The sequence below is a fragment of the Mytilus edulis genome, chromosome 14, assembly GCF_963676685.1.
Source record: "Mytilus edulis chromosome 14, xbMytEdul2.2, whole genome shotgun sequence".
In the NCBI taxonomy this organism is placed as follows: domain Eukaryota; kingdom Metazoa; phylum Mollusca; class Bivalvia; order Mytilida; family Mytilidae; genus Mytilus; species Mytilus edulis.
The window spans coordinates 26,037,178-26,058,764 of NC_092357.1; the positions used below are offsets into that span (position 1 = coordinate 26,037,178).

The 21,587-nt window shown below is 31.2% G+C and overlaps 1 protein-coding gene across 1 annotated transcript; it reads left to right on the plus strand.

The window, feature by feature from the left end:
• Nucleotides 1–372: 372 nt before the first annotated feature.
• Nucleotides 373–16,793, plus strand: LOC139503035 (uncharacterized). Its single transcript, XM_071292712.1, has 13 exons — nt 373–427; nt 5,121–5,199; nt 6,172–6,255; nt 6,773–6,853; nt 7,841–7,936; nt 8,595–8,651; nt 9,332–9,403; nt 10,173–10,247; nt 10,747–11,068; nt 11,844–12,023; nt 12,591–12,883; nt 13,484–14,100; nt 15,384–16,793. The coding sequence occupies exons 2-13, from the start codon at nt 5,123–5,125 to the stop codon at nt 15,677–15,679; spliced, it is 2,250 nt and encodes a 749-aa protein (XP_071148813.1). The 5' UTR covers nt 373–427; nt 5,121–5,122; the 3' UTR covers nt 15,680–16,793.
• Nucleotides 16,794–21,587: the final 4,794 nt, after the last annotated feature.

The window sequence follows — 21,587 nt, forward strand, 5'->3', positions numbered from 1 at the left end:
TGACTTGGTACATGCATTTTTGCAAAGAAAATGGTGGGTCAAAACTGGTTTAATAGCTAGACTAAATCTCCTACTTGTATGATAGTTGTTTAAAGTTCCTAATATAGAATAATGATACTATTGTTGGATTCATACACTACTTTAAATCTGACCTTTTTTTTCCAACAAGAGGTTATTATAATAATCTTGATGTATATGATAAATATACTACACGTATTGTGTTTTTAAACAGATAGGCGGCTAACCTATATAAACATCCGTAAATAGCCTATTTCCTCGAATCTTATGGTTAATTTATCTCGATCATTACTATATCATTTAATAATACAAGCAACATAACTAATTACTAGTTACATTGAATCCAACAAGGCGCATTTTTGATCAGAAAGCCCGAAATTATCAAAGATTCAGCATCAAGGAAAAACAGGTAAAGTAACCTCATATGATATGTTTTTTTTTAATATTTATATACTTTTATACGGTTTCATCTATTGCAATTTTTTTTTATCTGATCTATTTGTAAAATGAAATGTGAAATATGAATTCGAACTGAAAATACAAACAGTTTCTGAAGCAAGATCATACTATTGTAGTTAAGAAGTAAAAAGTTTATAACAAAAGCCACAAGTCTTTCTTCAACAAATATTGTATTTCAAGGAATATAGGCAACAGTAGTAAATTACCCCTGTTCAATAGTTCTATATTTATATATATTATATGACATGCATATTCTAAATCTAGACACTTTGTAAAATGTAAAAATGCCTTCAAAATTCAGGCATTTTACACAGCAACATAATCTTCTAGGGATTTTATAAAATGCCTGGAAAAATCGAAAGGCATAAATGCCTGGCATTATTTTATATAAAAAGAAGATGTGGTGCGAATGTCAATTAGACATCTAATCACAGGAGACCAAATGACATAGACATAAACAGCTGGTCACCGTTCGGCCTTGCCGCAAAGTCAGCTATGAAAGGAGGCCCCGAAATGACAGATAAACGAGAAAACTAAAGGCCTAATGTATGGGAAAAAATTAACAAAAAACAAACATTTAACACATCTACAAACCACAACCACTGTATTAGAGGCTCCTGACTTAAGACAGTGATTGTTTTATAAAAAAGCAGTTTTTATGATAATTACTGAACGTTAAATCTTGCAATATAACTTAAAGAGTTGCAATAATTAAAAAAAAAATTTACTGAATATTTCCAAATTTATACAAGCACAGAACTCGACAATTAAGTGTTATTTCTTAAAATGTTTGGATGATAGAACTGTTACACAATATTTTTACTGATTCTGACAAATACATGCATAGGCGTATAATCTGGTTTATGCATTTTAACCACATTTGGAGAAACTGGATCATGGCATATTTAACACTTTCATTACATTTTCTGATTAAACACTTTACATTAAACAATGAACTATCACGTCTCACATTGACATCTTCGTTTCTTATGTTTGTAAAAGATTCAAAGTATATTTCGAGATTAACCAACTGCAGATATAACCCATATAAATTATAAACAAGAATGTGTCCCTTGTACACGGATGTCGCATCCGCACTATCACTTTTTATGTTCTGTAGACCGTGAAATTGGGGTAAAAACTCTAATTTGGCATTCAAATAAGAAAGATCATATCATAGGTAACATGTGTACTACGTTTCAAGTTGATTGGAATTCAACTTTATCAAATACTACCTCGACCAAAAAGTTTAACCTGAAGCGGGACAGACGGACGAACGAACAGACGGACGCACAGACCAGAAAACATAATGTCCATAAATGGCGAATACAAACTTTTTTTGTCTTAAAAATGCATTAACTATTTGCTACTGAAAGCAAACAAACAACAACCATTCATTTGAAAACAAACTGCTTTTATCTGCTTCAAATGTTTCACTTTACTGTTTTGAATCCATTTAGACAAAAATATCAATTGATTTGAATACTATCTGAAATACAGATTGAGTACAATCATACCTAACGTACATGTAGTTTCACAAAAAAAAACCAGATCATAATTAAGACACGCAAACTTTCCCACCTGGTTTTTGAAAAAATAACTATTTCTACCGAACCATTAGTTTTTCATACTCTTGTCATATGCATCTCAATGATATCCTTTTTTTTTACAAATTGCATAAAATAAAACAGAATTATTCAATTCGATGATTTTTCTTTTAAATTTCAGTATTTTTACAAATTTAACAAATGTTTACAAACAGAACTCTGATCAAGAATCTAATTGTATACGATTGATATAAAGTTTGAATAAATTCCAGTTATAATTATTGAATAATATTTTTAAAGTACTTTAATTGATAAAGCATTTTCATAACATAACAACAAGAACAATTATGAAGTGTCTAAACTTGGCAGTATTTACATAAAACATATTAATTTACAATGACATGGCCTTTAATACAAAACGTAATATCAGATGGTCATCACTGTCTAATTAATATATTGAATGAACGATTATGTAAACTATGTGACCATTCAACCGTAGAAAATGAAATACACTTCATGATGAACTGTCCGCTCTATTCGGACATTAGATTTGAACTTTTTCAAAATGCTAAACAGCTGATTGACAATTTTGAAATATTAACAACTGCACACAAGTTTACATCTTTAATGAAATGTGATGAAATCCAACCACTTTTGGCTAATACACTCCATAAATGTTTTATGAGACGTAAAAAATTTATATAATATTGTTTAAACTTAATGTTAATGTAATGATTTAAATTTCCTTTTTTGTATTTTTACTTTGTAAATCTTTACCAAACGAATTTATTTTGAATTAATCGTTAAATTTTTACTGTAAATTTTACTAAAATTTTTACTGAACTACAACTGAATTCTTACTGATTTTTATTAAACTTTTACCCAAGTGGCGTTTTTAAGCGAACTAAACTGTAATTATACTTCTTTTGTATTTATTGTTGATTTTTATTAGTAAGTTCTATATTATTATTTTGAAGCATTCATGAATAGATATTTTATAATTGTGTGTACATATTTAATGAGTTTTAAATCATGTAATGCATGACTATGCCTTTTTATAAAAACATTTTCCTTCAGTATAACTGTTATAGCTTTTATTTGTATATACAGTGTCTCGTAAGTCTTTATAGGCTGGGTATTGATCCTTTTTTTATGATGTTAACGTTTTTATGTTTTTTAATGTAGATCAATATGTGACACTTTAATAAACTATTATTTATCTTAATTTATCTTATCTTAATATAAATACCTTATTTTGTCAAACGATATTTTCCAAGATCAAAGTCCAATTTTATTGTCAAGTAAGTTAACAACCTTGTTCTAATTATAAATGGAAAAATTAATTAGGTCATCGTCATAATTATATCTGCCAAGAAATCTTAACAAAATTTGATTTACGGTAGATGGGGATTTGATTCAAAGGCTATTCTTAATATTCTGATAAAATGAAGTGTTTAGCAAAAATATGATAAAACGTATGAGTCACGGATTTTGTTTATGTTTTTCATGCTACAGGTGCATGGTCTTGCAAAACTTTTTGGTTTTGTAAGAAATGATATATGATAACACATAGCCTTTTTCTTTCAAAATTGTGAAAAAAATTAAAGGAAATTAACTGTAGAATTTTAAATAAAAAATGAGAAAATTGTTCTTATAATGTGAATCTAGAAAATAAAACTAAAAAAATGGTGTCAGAATACTAAAAAAGAAGCAAATTTACACTAATAATTCTGAATTAATTCCCCAAGTATGACTTAGATGAAACAATTCAAATAAAAAATTTGTCACCTATTTGTAAAAGCTAGTCATTAACATAACACCTAACTCATAACACCAATTAATTAATTCTTACTCAACATAAATTTTTCAATATTTGTTGAAGACTTTTCTAGATTCGTTCCGATGATAACATTTTGGATGATATTTCCCTTGAATTACACAGATATTTACCTGTCATTCACGGGCTTATACTCTGTAGACTTTGCGAAAAACTTTATTATCTTTAAACTCACTTCTGGTTGTAAGGGTGACTGGAGAATGGAAATATCGTAACTACAGGTCTCCTTCTGATCGACAGTAAAACCCTTGCTAAAGTGGGACGTCCATTTGTTTGTTCGGGATGAATCGTGTACGCAATTACGTCCAATCTAAATGGCGCTGTTAAATCCGATGGCTCATGTAGACAGAGCATATGATGCTCTCTGCACATTAAGAACCCTTGCGACAACTCCTTGAGGGGTCCGAAGGTGGTAATTTTAAGGCCAAATTGCTGTCTCTATCCACTTTCTCCTCATTTTCTAGAGGCAGTCTGAATTTTCCGACCACCTTCCCAGACGGCCTCATTTTCAAATTCAACCTATTAGATTATTATTTATCTGTTATTGTCCAAAACATGCATGAAATATTTGCAAATGGATGTTGAACAGCCAACAATAAACCAATAGTGTTCAAAATGAAGGCACGCAGTTAACAATGGCGAGTTGATGGACAAAAAGTTTAGTTGGTGCTACATGAAGTTTGTACGTGAATACAAAATACGAAGTTGTTATAAGGAGTACAGAGGCCCATCATGGGGGTGTCCAAGTAATTGTTTGCCATTATAATAACATAATCATCAATATTTTTTTAAACATGAAAATCAAATAATCCAAAATACAGTTCTAGATTATCATGAAATATTTGATATCCTAAGCAATAATTACTAAAAAAAAAAGACCTACGAGGAGACTCAGTACATGTGAAACAAATGAGGGGTGGGTATGTAATATGTTTTTTTCTTTAAATGTTCTTTTAAGATTTTGAGATAGAAACGGAACCATCAGCTGCCATCCACCCAAAACTCCTTAACTGTTTATAAAAACTGGAATTTTTGAAATACCAAGGCTTTTTTTACACCAAGAATAGATTAACTTAGCTGTATTTGGCAAAACCTTTTGGTTCTCAATGCTGTTCATCTTCGAACTTTATTTGATCTATGTAAATTTTTTAGGCCAGTCGAGCGTCACTGATGAGTCTTTTGTAGACATAACGCGCGTCTGATGCACATACAAAATTTCAGTCATGGTATCTATGATAAGTTTATTTATTCATTTCTAGCAATGGACGTTTTGAATAGAGCACAGACTGACCAGATGATTCAAAAACTGGCAGAAATGAGGGAGAGCGTCCTTAAAAAGTAGGTACATCTGATTTATAGAACAACGAATATAACTCTTTATCTTTATTTGGCCATGGTGTTGTCAGCTTATTTTCGTCATTCAGATGATGTTCTTACAGAACATAACTTATTTGTTAATCAACCTGCAGAATGACGACTCTGAAAATGCTTGAAATTGTTAAAAAGGAGTTTAAATCGACAATAGAATCCAGTGAAAGAAACGATATCAGGAATAGTATATTTTACATTTTACATACTAGTACAGTGGAACTTGCCTAATCCGACACACTGGGGGACCAGAATACTCGGGTTTTATTGCAAGGATAGGTCTATTTTGGGACCATGAAAGTGTGTGGGGTAAAGCAGGATGTTGAATACTCAGGTGTCAGTTTAGGCAAGTTACACTGTATAACGGAAACAAAATGCAGCTTCGTGGTTTTCTAAGTAGTCAAACTACTGTATGACTAGCCTGTTAACACTGAAGTTATATGTTCGAATCCTGTATATTTCAGGTGCGCTTGACTTTAATCTTAAATGAACATGTTTTTAAGTTTTCCTACCGGAGGTCAGTGGTTTTCTCTGAGCGCTCCAGCTTCTCACCAATAGAAATGGTCGTAAAAGTGGCAATACACATCGATTAATAAGGGCTGGTTAGATAATACCAGAAAGTACTACCAGATGATATAAGGTTTCATACTTTACACTTTACGTTAGATTAGTTGAGTTTCGTTCAGAAAAAAAATCACTTCATAAAACCGTTATTAAACTATCTTCTCAATAGATCTGTGTTCGAGAACTAACGGCATTCATTTCGTTAAATTATTTTGAACTACATGTAACTTAAAAACTGTGGTAAACAAAAAACTAATTATACCAATGACACCCCATTAACATTTATCCCATAATCATCTGTTTTATCTATATATTGTACCAACAATCTGAGATTAAACTGAGACTTGCATTAATAACACACTGTATATTTTATTTTAGAAATGATGCGCCTTCAACAGAAGAACTGTTTTTGAATGAAAGTATAACGAACGTTGAGACATACCTCAACATACTTTCGGATAGGTATGTATCTACTAGGTTTTTGTGTCGATTGTAGACCAAAAAAATGTCCTGTTTATGACTATTACTTTGCTTTCTTCCCCAAGCTAACACACATATGTTTACTAGTTCAAAAAATATAAGACTTGTCTCAGATTTTGTCAATATTTCTCTACATTTCATTACATGTACATTAATTAAAATATTGTATTGGTCAGTCCAACTTTCTTTAAAAGCTTAAAATATATCACAGTTATTTTGCTGATGCTTTCCATACACGTTCCAGGGATGAACTAGTTCACCGACCGTATATCCTGATATTACAATGATAGATGGTCAATATCTTTGAAAACCGTTTTAATTAGTAAATCATAAGGTTTTGATTTGGTAATTGTTTATTATTCTAGTGGAAAGATCCTTGATGATTAATGCATAAATAAAGTGGAAACATTTGATCTTCTCTAAATTCATTTTACAATTAAAAAATACATCGAATTGAAAACTTCAAAATATTCAGATGTAACAACTGATTTTTATTTAGGGATGTCATTGAGTATGACAAAGAAACTTTGGGAATTATTCAGCGATTGAAGCAGAATCTACGATTTTTATCAGAAAACAGGTAAGTAGTTGTTTACATTGTTTTGCTTTGGATGTTGTTGGATAGTTGTCCCATTGAAAATCACCCTAAATATATTCAAATATTTTACGCAAGGTTCATTTTCCGAATTCCTATACTATACCCTTTTTTCAATTATGCTATCTTTTATTATATTTCTAAAACAAAGTTATACTACGACACAACTTGAAATAGACAACATTTACCTCTGAACGAATCCCACAAATTCAAATAAACTCAATTTTAGTAAACCATTTGGTTAAAAAATGCCATAAATGAAAAACTAAAACAAATTGAAGTCATTGGTACTGTATACTTCTGAAGGCAAACATAAACATTTGATGTAATTATAGTTTTTGTACGCTCCTGAAGCATTTAAGTTTTTTTTACGTTGGTTTTAGAATTGACAAAATGAATGATTGAAGGCACTAAATGTGATCTTTTTGTTTATTTTTGAGAAATTACAAACCAAAAAAATTAAATAAATCGGAATCTAAAATGAAGGTTTTCCTTATTTTTGGATTGGAAGAACGGGGAATCTAACCTTTCCAAATATTTATCAACGTCAAATGTAAATCATCGTCTTTAACTACATGTGCTAGAATGAATAAAAAACAAAATTAAGAAAACAAACGCATGCTTAAAACATTTTACAGGAAAAGTAACAATTATCTTAAAATTTTGCCCATATCTTTTTTACATTTGGTTATTGCTGTTAAATTAAGATTAAACTGTAATTCAAGTTGTAAAAAAAGGAACGAAAGATAACCGAAGGGCTGTTCAAACTCATTAAAAAAGCAATCTGTACATGCCGTGACAAACAACGGAAAAAGATCAAAAGAAAAGCAACATCATACAAAGCACAACACAAGACTAAATACAAACAAAACCGAAGTTGATATCAGGTGTTCCGGGATAAGGCTTTGGAATTCGGTAATATGTAATACATTTACATGATTTCTTAAAGATATTTTTTTTGGTCATTTGCAGACACGCTAAATCAGACTTTGATTTCAAGATGATGGTAGGCAGATTGACAGAAACCCTGAATACAATACTACAGAAAAGAAAAAAGTCAGATAGCACGTACGTTTTAACAACATCCCTACTAACACTTGGTATTTGAAAGTGAGTTTTTCGTGAATTATGATATTATAACGAAAGGATTGATTGATAGCTTTGTATTTAAACTATTGAACATATTTAGATGAGGATATTACAGAAGTGGTGTTTTAATGAGATACACGAGATTATCTCTGAAAAGAGAAAAATCAATTTTGAGAATTAATCCATGTCAAAAATTATCCAAAACTTATATTTCAAAATTCATAATTTGAAGACACCTAAACTATTTTCAAAATACTTCTTGTTATTAGATTGGCTGACTACCAGCACACTGCTATTGTATTAACTGTTACCCATGCTATATTTGTCACAGAACAATGGCATAAACAAATCAACAATCCTTTATATATTTAATATTTTTAAGTATATGCATGCTTGCGGAATTTTAATCTACATTCAGAGATTAACAGTGAACTCTTCTCTCCCAAAAACGAGGGTGCTCTGGAACCGTGAGAAGTTTTAACTCCACTAGTGAAACATGCACATTCGAATTAACTCTGTCTTGTTAAAAGGGTGAAATGAAGAAGAAGAAAAGTGTCAGTTAATCCCTTTACGCTAATTGACTATTTTTGATAACTTTCCTGTGGTAATTTTCCACTTCTATTTAACACATATGCAGAGATCAAGACGGAGGCAAAGACGTGCTAGATGGAGAAAGCTGTACCGACCCCTTCAGGTATGTATTAACCGATAGATACTTATGTTATACTTTATAACCCGGGAACAAGGCAAAATAATACGTGATCAGGGAAGCCTCTATAGACATGAAAGCTTAATACTGTGAACCAGTCTAGTTCGATACAGACTACTTTTAAAAGTTTGCATTCTTATTTGTAAGACTGTATGGTAAGACGTTGACTGCCCTGTTTTGAAATAGGTGGCTTTTTTTTGGACTACTACTGGTATATCAATAACGGAACTGAAAACCATCTAAAAAAGTAAAACAAAAGAAATAAAAAATGACGGCCAAAGTTCTTGATTTTCAGATATAAGCAATTGCAAACTTGGCGGAAAATGATTTTCCCTAGAATTTTCAAACAAAATATTGGCACCTTTTTCATTAAAATAGTATGAAAAATAGCATAGAGAATATATCATTTTAAAAATTGGTTTAACAAACTATAATGTTCTTTTAAAGATGCGTCGGTGATTTTTTTTATCAATTCACACTTTGGTCTTTTAGCATGGTTCCAGATTAAATAAGGCAATTTAATTAAAAGTCTATTTCTAAATGTTTGATAATACGTATGGAGTAACGCTCCGTCATACCGTAAAAGATCTATATTGAAGAGATTTGAAAGTACAAAAGAAAGTAAACATATTGTATAGTTTTTATCGTCCAATTCTTATATATAGGTCAACAGATAATGTACAGACATCAATGGTAATGCAACAGAAGGACAAGGGAAGAACACCAGATATCATTGAGTATGTAAAGCTGATTATGTAATACTATGCTTTACACTAATGGCTAGTTATAGGTTTTATAATCTTATAACCTGTCTTAAACTAATATTATAGCTCAACAGCAGTTAAATGCCTGGATTTAATTACATCTAGGTTTGTCAACATTGTAGTTATCAGATAAATGTTTTTGTATTACCCATATTCACAACACGAACCTGACTATTTCTGCCTCACTGAAATTCGCCAAAACAAATGTTATATAGTTATAGATGTTGCATTTGAACAAAATTTCACAGAAGATGTCTTCGAATTTATTCAGCTACAACTGTAGTATTTTACTATTTTAAAAAGGAATTCCCGTAAGTTTGCAAAACATTTTTTCCAACTTTACAAAGAACATCAATGGTCAAGTGGTCTAATTAGGTAGTCGATCTACTATATCACTAGTTTAAGGTCTTTAGTTCGAATCCCGAACATGCATGGCAGGTGCCAACTTCTCCCAATGATTTTAAGTTTCCATACAGAAGATCCGTGGTTCTCTCCCTCACTAAAAATTTTCCGTCACAAAACAGAACGGCAGTCCTAAAGTTACCTTAAACCTCAACCAATCAATCAATCTATTTTTACATATGGCAATTTTGTGAACACACACAACATTCAGTAAATGACATGATAATAATCAAACTATATGATATAGTTGATATAAATCTTAGATTCATTTTGCTTAATACAATTTTTAACAATGTTTCTGCACAAGAAAAAAATGTAAAAAATCATCTTTCATTCAAAGGTCAACCTATATTGACAAGCAGAAAGCAGAGGAAAATCATACGGAGAAATGTACTGAGATTCCGCATATTCCTGGGTATGTATGGACTCTTTCTTTCTAAACAGCAATCGTATGTTATAAAGACAAATCGAATAACAGGGAAACACAAATACATACAGCTACTAATACCTATTAAATTAACCTCTTACTTCATTTAAAAATCAACCTCAACCACAGGGACGACTGTCTTTACAATTAGATGCAATGCTATTTCTCATGTCATAGAATACCAAGTTTTCATATATTCATGAAAGCTTTCAATTGTTAGGAGGCGTTTTTAGTTAGACATTGTGAAATGAAATCTCTGACTAATGCAACACATTCTTGTTTTCTTATGAAATATTAATTGTATAGGGTACGCGTGTTTTAATATTTCAGCTTTACCTTGCCTTTTTACACAGTTTGATTAGATTGATATACACTACTTTTTGAATTATACAGAAATTAATGCCTGTTAAAATATTATGTCACTTAACAAATACAACATGATATATTTTACAAACACAATTGACAATATATAAACATTTCATTCTAGAGCTTTTTACGATATTGGTTGCGGAATTCAACTCTACTCAACTTCGGACGTCTCTAATATAATCCAGGCTATTCAATGGAAATCAGACGATTTCCAACGGTCTTATAAACCAGATGCAGTGTTACAGAACTACAAGTTTGAGACAGATTTTTTCCATATCGCGCCAAAAGATCCAAAGGATAACCGGAATTTTCCAAAAGATAGTTCTGGGAAGATATCTGTGAGAGTAAAGCTTCCAAATGACATTAATTATCAGTTTCTGCATTTGAAGGCCTACATTAAATTTGGACCAAAGTGGAGTTTGGTTGACGCTACTTTAAAGGTATATTGTACATGTTGTAGAACTGCATAAAAAGAAAATAGTCAAAGAGTTTTTTTAAGGTAAATACTATTATGCTGCATACCAATGACATTCAATTTAGGTCAGGTTAACACAAGAGTTTTCCAATTGTAAACGGAAAAACCCTTGGATTTCAAATATTTGGCTTTGAGCGTTTCTGATGAAGGTTAATCAAGAAAAGCGCTTCGGACGCATGAAATTAAAAAACGTGTTGTTTTCAATGTTTTTTCATTTTTATTTTCTACATTATTTGAGCAACGTCTGCATTTGGAGTATACATCTCCTATTTGATACGATATTCTACAGATTATTTTCCAATCATGATTTCCTTAGTGGAGGGTTGCTGCTAACAATGGAGCTTTTAAATCAAGCATTCTAAGTACGGAGTTTAAATCTTCACTCCGAAAATTAAACCCAAATTATCCACCTTTACCCAGAATGTTACTTTTTTTTACCGAATTTTTCAAATCACTGGTTTTGTTTTTAGTTAAAGTTGGAAATACTTGAACTAATCAATGCTCACTGTAAATTTAAAATTAGTAAATGTGCTTAAACATTTCCGTTAATTTATTCTTATCAATATCTATAAAAGAGGTTGGAGATGTTGATGCATTTTGGTCGCAACCAAGTTTTGTTTTAATTCTAGTTAATGCTTGTGCAGACAATGGTTGTCAAATGCTAAAATAAAAAGCAAATCATTCGGAAACACAGGTTAAATATTTTTATATCTTATTTGTTTTAATTGTATATCTTTCAGGAGAAATCAGTAACATTTCAAGCTGTCAAACTAGATGCACTCTGTATTGTATCAAGACCATTAAAGGAACGTTTAAACATCTTACCAAATGGTTGCAAGTATGTTGCGCAAACCGACAACAGAGTTGAAGTAATCTTCCCTCCTGGTGCAGTTGAGAATGAGGAATCTGCTACGTTACATGTACGTATGAAATTTTTGAAATATGGGTTACTGTGGATGCATTTAATTTCGTGATAATCAATTTTAATCGATTGAGGAAGATTTTTCGTCAAAATTTGATTTCGTGATTTTACCATAGTCTGCTTAAATTCCTATAGAAAATGTTTAATTCGTTGGACTTTGTATTCGTTGTTCCCTTTACAAAGAAATCCACAAGCTGGTACCCAACACATAATAATGAATTCACAGTCGAATCAAACAGTTGATGAAATTTATACAATTATTCTTCGTTCAAAAAGATCATGTCTTATTGCCAGATTGATAGAAAGTTAATGAATAAAAAGGCGTCAATAATGAGCATATGTATGCACGACGACCATAGTGTGCTTGACTAGATCGTCTGAACCGTTACAAAAATACATTTCATATGTAGATCTTTCACTGCAAATGCATGATTTAATAAAGCAGATGAAAAACAAATTAAATGTAAAAATTATAACACCAAAATTTTATCTTTTTAAATGTAGCAATCAGAAATTTAAAAGTATGTTATAACTTTTTTTTTATCATTAAAAATAATTTTGTAAGGTTATTCCTGTAAATAAAGCAATTTTGCGAAGACAGTACGAAGAACGGAGTAAGAATGGCGAAGCTATTCTGGCAATTTCTGATTGTTTGTATACTACTGGAGATACACACTTGAAAAAGAAGGTTCAAGTCAAGCTACCACTGAATGATATTAGAAAACCCAGTGAGTCCGACGAAGATTATGTATACAGGCTTTTCAGGCAAAATACGCATGGACAATTTACACTTACAGATAACGTGGTCACTGTTGATGAAAATCATACTGCAGTTTTTGAAACGGACAAGATTTCTGGGTATGGGCTAGCATAGTTAATTTTGCAATTATACCATTAATGGTATGGCAGTTCGCATTTTATGAATGTATGTTGTAAAGTGATGTTTCAAGCCAAAGTTTTTCAAAATCTAAAACATAGTACAGACTTTGATTAAGTAATATCATCGAATAATACAAAAAGGAGTAGCAAAATCCTCACAAGGTATCAGAAGTATGTATGAAGGCGATAATCGGTATATTTCTTTATTTAAAATAGATATCAGCAAATTCAAAATAATGCTTATGTCCGTATTGCATGCCAACACATAAGTTCCGAGCTATAGGGTTGTTACTACCCTCAAATCTTAGGCTTTATTCCTTAAAGGTAGAAGCGACTTCTGAAGGTAAACATACCCTTCTTCCACATAAAGTTCTTAGAAATTTAGTTCTTCGAATTCATTTAATCATAGTTTTAATACATTTATTCAATGAACCATTGATTTTAAAGTCAACACTTGTGCTTAAGATCTATTATATTTTTCAAATATGTGCATACATATTTGATTGTTACAGTGAACAGGTGACAATATATAGTCTATATATTGGTGTACAACTTATGTGTTCTTCTTTTTTTTTTTAGAACAAGCGTTTCTCTAATAGGCAAGGACGAGCTAAAGAAAGGGCCGCTAGAAATATCCGGAAACATCGAGGAAATGCATGGTCATCAATCAATCTGCAAAATTTTATTCTTTGTAAGTGAGGTGACGTCACGTGGGCTTACAGTTTTGCTTGCATGTATTGAAAAATCAAAAATGCAAACGTTTTGCCAAAACTGCGAAGAGAGAGGCTTTCAACTTTTCAAGAACTGGATTAGCAAAGATTTAGTCTTCAAACCTCAAATAAAAATATCCATCAATCTTAAAGGATGTTTTAGTATGCCACGTTTCTCATCAAGGAAAAGATTAGACATGACCTTTTTGCCAAACTCGACAGAGAATTTTACAAGGTTCGTAGTTGAAATTAAACCAAAAATGGACCAAGATGTGTACGGTATTTTGTTACTTACCAAAGATCAGGAATTTTTGGATGAAATAATTTATAACACACTACTCAACAAGGAATACGCAAACGCTTCATCGTCCCGAAAACCCATAGACCGACAAAGATCACAACGGTCTGATCAAAGGTCGTTCAACAAAGGAAAAAGTTTTGTTGACAGACAGCCTACTGTGCCAGTTCGACCATTTAGTGAAGATGGTATGGGAAACAATACAAATAATTATTCTATTTTTAACACATAACTTAAGATATATACTTCCAACTTTGTCGAACAACCTTACAAATAAATACAAAAAATAAAGATAACAGTAGCTAGTTTACAGGAACTATAGCTGATCTATGAAAAGGAATCAAACGCTTTGATAAGAGAATAATTTGTATGTCTCATCAAAATTATTGGCTTGTAATGATCTTTAACGACCTAGAAGCATATGTAAACATTGTTTGCGTAACAAACTATATGCTTGAAGTTGTTTCTGCGATGTTTTTTTTACCATTTTTATTTCTGTAAAGAGTTTCTTGATCACTGAACTAGTAGTCGGCATCTTTTGTTGACATTGAATATCACTTATATTCTCATTTTTATTTTAATTGTCTGCAGTTGAAGTTATGTGTGTCCATCTATGCCTATGTTAATTGTTTAAAAAATAACATGACATTCAACATCCACGAATTCCCATCAATTAAATGTCATTAATATAATGATTATTTATTTATGAAAGAGTAAAAATACTCTATGGGCTATTCGCCCTTATTTATATATTAAAATTTAGAACTGCTTACATCAATCCTACACTAATTTAATGTTTCGGCGGCTAAGTATTTATAATTGTATTACTATATTGTTTCAAGTAAAGATTAATTCTATAATGTTTTCCCATACATTTATTCGCCCGCCTCTTCAGGGATTTCCAATAAATAGGTTAATTTCTTATTTTAGTGGAAGTTAGCAGATCGGCTAAATTCTTATGTCTTTTATAGACTAATATTGGCTTGTTCTTAAGAATCTCTCTGCAATCCGTATCATAATTTAAAAGGTGCCAGTGTTATCAAAAACATTTCCACGTATTGATTTATTCAATAAATCGTTTCTATCAATTTGTAATGCTTCATTTACAGATTGCCCTATCTCAGCTTCTTGATAACCTCTTGCCATGAAGTTCAATTTGAACTGTGAGAGTGCATGTTGTTAATCGTTATCATTGTTAGTATTTTTAATATAACGAATGACCTCTACTGTGGTGAAACCTGAAAACACGTGTGGATTATGGAAGCTTCCCCTATGGAGTTATAGGAATATATTTGTAGGCTTGAAATAAATTTTCGTATCAAATATTTTATTAAACTGAAATCGTGAACCCTTGTATATTTTAAGGTCAAGAAATATTATTTCTTTTTCTGATATTTCGTGAGTGAATTTTAAATATTTATGGTGGCTTTAAAAACTTTTTAACCATATAAACAATTATTTATATTTTCAGATTTCTTGACAGAAAAAGGTGTGATGGCGATAGCAAAGTTACTGAATGCAGACAAAATGTTTGAAACTGTTCTTAATCTGGATATGAAACAGGTTCAGTATGATCAAATTTGTGAAAAGTTTCCATCCAGCAATAGACAGGCTTTCACATTACTAAAAACTGCACTCGATCAGTTGAAGAAAAACAAAGTCGACAAGTTAACATCCGCACTTGAAAGTGCCGAGGAAGGGGGATTATCTGAAAGTATTCGTCAGATCTTTGAAGAGCAAGGAGACCTGTCAAAGGTACAGAAGTAACATGAACAATTTAATTGGAAGACTTTCTGATCACTAACTGTTATACAACTCTTCAAGCATTCCAGTACATTATTGGGTTTTATAAATGAAGATTTTAGCATTCAGATATAACAAATACTGAAAAATATTTCCAACGCACCGAAATAATTAAGTGAAGTTTTCATTTTTAAACTATTTAGTTCAATTGCTTTTATGTACTCTTATAGGAACAAATCAGAAATATTGCCGAATCATTTGAACTATTTTTTCGGAGCAAGGCATGACTATAGAGGAGATAAATTGAATATTTGATTTCTGTCTTATTCATAAACGTTTTGAGAAACATTTCATCAAATTTAAAATTAAGTTCTTGTATAAAGGCTTATCTGCAATTATATAGTAGGATACAATTTGTTTAAGTATGGCACCTGGTCATTGTCTCAAATAGAATTATAAGAAGATCTATAACTTATAATACGATTAATAGTAACCATTCCGAAGCACACTCTGAGTCAAGTCAGATTCCGAAGAAAAATCCCTGGCTAAATACATTCATACCATTTTGCATGTGCATTGTCTATTGGATTGGAAAAGGTCTGTTCGTCTTTTAATATTGGTGTTGATTGTTCATCGATAATGCATGGTTGAGTTGTGTCACATACATATTTGTATAATCATTTTAATATTCGTATTTATATACAGAAGGAACATAACTAGCTTTTTTACCAAAGAATCTTAAATCATCTCCAGTTATTTCTTGCGCTCTTGTTGCTCGGTGTTACATTTGTTTTCAGTAGAATGTTGATGACTCTTGTGTGTCTTTCGGTCGTTTTTTTTGGTGTTTTTCCACAGCTATGTCTATGTCTATTCCACTATGTGTTGTGGATATTTCGTTGGTATCTTTAGACTCCATTTTTTTAATATTTTGAAAGACACATGGATTTATTTCGATAAAAAATGAGAGAACATACATGTTGATTGTTTATTAAGAGAAGTTTGAAAGGGATTGAACAGTTTAAAAGTGACAAATATAACATGTATCGTTTTACCTAATTGCTTTTATTTTTATTTTACTTAATCATGTATATTAAAGTAGATTGAATAGATAACACAACTTTACTAATTAAAGTCATTTGATACAAGAAAGTTAATATTTTGATTGGTATGTGTCACTTTTTAAAGGGTTAAACAATGAATGTTTAGCAGATTGATATACAAATGAATTCTAATAACATCTAAATAGTTTTTTTACACTGGATATGCTGGACTTTGTTTTGAGATTTTTACAATCATAATGTATCCTCAATCTATTTTAATCAGATTTTGAGGAAGTAGGGGTTTATCGATGTTCAAATTTAATACATCCTCTAACATGTCTAAAAAGATAGGAATAAGAGTGAACTACAAAAAGAGCAAACCGTGTGGATCGACAGGAGCGAGAACAATATAATTTGCAAATAAAATGAGAAGCACAAAAAAAAAAGACTCAAACATGCATAAAGAGATAAAATATATATATGTAGCGCATGGTGCACAACATTCGATTCGACCGTTCCTGATGAGTCTTTTGTAGTCGATGCCACTGCTTGTGGACGTTTTGTCCCCGAGGGTATCACCAGCCCAGTAGTCAGCACTTCGGTGTTGACATGAATATCAATTATATAGATATAGGAAGATGTGGTGTGAGTGCCAATGAGACAACTCTCCATACAAATAACAATTTAAAAAGTAAACCATTATAGGTTAAAGTACGGCCTTCAACACGGAGCCTTAGCTCACACCGAACAACAAGCTATAAAGGGCCCCAAAATTACTAGTGTAAAACCATTCAAACGGGAAAACCAACGGTCTAATCTATATAAACAAAACGAGAAACGAGAAACACGTATATATTACATAAACAAACGACAACTACTGTACATCAGATTCCTGACTTAGGACAGGTGCAAACATTTGCAGCGGGATTAAACGTTTTAATGGATCCAAACCTTCTCCCTTTTTCTGAAACAATAGCATAACATCACAACAAAGAAAAACATACGATAAAATATCAATTGGCAGACTTAACTCAATCAAAAAACGTATGATTAAACAATGAACGAATAAATTTGATCTGCGATATCTGAATACAAATGCACAGTTAATTAAATATTAGAGACTGGTCATTTTTATAAATTTTCTGTTTACAAAACCTTGAATTTTTCGAAAAACTAAGGATTTTCTTACCCCAGGAGTAGATTTCCTTAGCCGTATTTGGCACAACTTTTTGAATTTTGGATCCTCAAAGCTCTTCAACTTTGTATTAATTTGGCTTTTAACTATTTTGATCTGAGCGTCACTGATGAGTCTTATGTAGACGAAACGCGCGTCTGGCGTATAAAATTATAATCCTGGTACTTTTGATAACTATTTTGTAGACGAAACGCGCGTCTGGCGTAAATACAAAATTTAATACTGGTATCTATGATAAGTTTATTTCTATACATCCTTACCATAAACATTGTAAGACATTTAACGATGCAATATATACTCAGATATGTTCTACTGTTCAAGACTTTTCAGCAAATTATGAATCCAATACAAATGTCAGAAGGAAGAAATACAAAATCAGTACCCTTTATACTGTATTTAAACAACACTGTCATTTCTATATTATATTCATCGTGTGGATCACATAACTCTATCTTTATTACATCAATGACATATATAAGGTTACCGCACATATGTTGACCCGTAAAACTAAGGATGTAACACCTCTTTTAAAATACCGCTAAAAGGTCATGATCTGATTAAAGATCCGTGTATAATGAGTTCTTGATGATTCGATCTCACGATATGATTGAACGAAATAATGTTGTTTAAAATCATATTGAATACACAAAGAAGAGTTTACATTATCGTGGGTCAATCATAAGCTACAGAAAGAAAACTTTATCAACCATAAGGGCCTTGATAGGGCGATTGTTTTCTTTTCTTTTTTGTATTACAATTAAAAAAACCACCCACGGGGCATTAATGTAATATGTTATCAAATATTGGGTTGAAATATGGAAACATTGAGATGTTGGGTGTACGCAAATGCGCCAGTCAATCATCAACACGTGGTTTTAGAGTTTGATATGGCACACCAACTATTCTAAAAGAACACAATAATGTATAACAGTTTATCCCGTAGACAAATATAGTCAGAACTTTATGTCCTTTTTATAAATCTGTCTTTTGAATTTGATTCCGATTTAGGTTTATTTTGCATTTGTTTACAGCCTTGATGATATTGTGAACGTGTCTTCAATCTTCGGGCTGGAAATCGTGGGTTCAACACTGGCCGTATCAAAGAAAAGAGTTTCTAATTTACTGTTTCTGCATAGCCACTAAACACGTGGCATCAAGGAGAAAAGACACTTGTCGGATTTGAGTCAAAATACTTTGTCATGGTAGGATACCATCGGTCTCGGTTGACTGTCACCTTGTGAATCAGCACGTTAAAAGTTCAGATCAGTCTTTTGGTCTATTATAACCAGGTTATAACATATATTATATTAGCTTGTTCCCATCATTAAATTCTTGAATTACCGCTATAATTGAAAATGGACACCATCGACTGTCAGTAAGATATTTAGCTATTTATAAAACGGGGTTTAATTCACCGTTTTCTACATAAGGAAACTTTTTTATCAAGAAATATGACAATTGTTTTCAATTAGTTTTATGTACTGGGGCTTTTGACTCTGTCATTTGATGAAGGAATTTCCGTTGGGATTTTACTTGGAGTTCGATATGGCTGTTGTTTAACATTTTATCAAGTTGTTATCAATCGCATGTTCAAAAATCATAAAATCACATAAATATACTGAACTCGGAGGAAAATTCAAATCGTAAAGTCCCTAATCAAATGGCAAAATCAAAAGCTCAAACACATCAAATAAGCGGATACGAACTGTTATATTCCTGACTTGTACATGCATTTTCTTTTGTAGAAAATGGTGGATTGAGCCTGGTTTTATAGCTAGCTTAACCTCTCACTTGTGTGATATTCGCATCAAATCAATTATATTGACAACGATGCGTAACTTTTAATTAGTTTTTTTGTTATGTGGTGGGGCTTTTAAAGGTTAAGTAAAGTCCAAAACCGAATTATGAAGAAAATTGTTTAATGGGATAAAAACGGTTATCTTGACAAATTAAAAGAGTATGCAATAATGATACTTTTGTCATCTCAATAATTTACAGGATTAACAGGAATCAACATAGCTTCCAGAATAATTACATTTATTTATTCAACATGTTCAACAGAATATAAAAAGTATTCACCGTCTTCCCGGTAATGTTTCTTAAAAAAGATAAGTATAGTAACCTAAACAAAAAACCTACTACGCCGATTACACGAACTTTTAATCCATTGTTTTAAAAACAAATACCGATATATTCGTTTATTTACGGAGCAATGATTTTTTAATATCAAATTACGGGTATTGCATATTGAATGATGACATAACTTTTAAATTAATCCACCATTACTGGTATTTCGATTGTAAGAGCTGACCTCTTTTTCTACATAAATTCCTCATACTACGACGATATTAGCTAATAATGGTTATCATAATTATAGTTTATTTCACGGAATGCTACTCATTACAATCATATAATTAAAACAATGATACATTTATTTATTAAGCCTGAGACAATTTAAGTTATTACACGTTTTTTGTTGTTGTCAAAAACCAAAAACAAATTTACAAATTCTAGTTTCATCTATGTATTTCAGAGTTTATTATGACGTCCATTATCACTGAACTAGTTTACATTTTTTGTTAAAGGGCCGGGATTGTCTCGCTGAATTAAAGACTCATAGGTGGCCTTCGACTGTTATCTGCTATTTAATCGGGTTGTTATCTCTTTGACACATCCCCATTTCCATTATTAATTTTAGTACAAGTTGTCATTTTTTTTTTCTAGTTTTGTAAAAACATGATTTAGAAATAAAATCCATTTCGTATAAATTGTTCTACCTTTATCAATTGCATAATAGTATTTGGCCGACTGAATAATGGGACACTTTTTTAGATCCTTATTGGTTTTTAAAATGAGAGAAAAAAAATTGTAAGTCACCCTCGCTATTAAATGTCCGTAGCAATTGTTTCCTGTTCAAGTATTCATTCTGCCAAAAACGTTTTACTTGCAATCATAATCTTTAAAATATACAATCCTCTCTCTCAGTTTTTGTAGCGTAAATGTATAAATAAAGGCGACAGTAGTATACCGCTGTTCAAAACTCATAAATCCATGGACAAAAAACAAAATCGGGATAACAAACTATAACCGAGGGAAACGCATTAAATATAAGAGGAGAACAACGACATAACACTAAAATGTAACACATATAGACAAAATCCCACGAGAATAACAAATGTAACATATATATATAACGAATAATCGCACGAATCATCTGTTGTACTTTTAGTTATATAAGAAAGAAAAACCACTTAAAGTCAGACAATAAAAAGTTAAAATAGGTGTTATAATGAAAGGCCTTTTAAGTATAAATAACATAATTTGTCTTGATAGCATACTCATGATACTCTAATTGTTGGACATAATGACATAATTGAGGATCTGATGAAAGATCCTTCAATTCTATATTATTAAATTATTTAGGCCTTTTTTATTTATTCAATATTGATTTTGCTTTATACAGATATATTCTATGCATTTTAAATTTTACATCCCTTTATTCTCAATTCTTAATTTATTTGGCTGATTTGCCTGTTTCTTTTATTTATTGTCGTAAATGTTATTTCGTACCTTTTGCCAATAATTCTCTATTCCGCAAACCTATCTAAGCCCCCATAACTATACTATTTATAATCAGTTAAAACAAAGAGTAATCTGATCAATCTAAATATTAGAAGATTAACTTACCAACACTCTA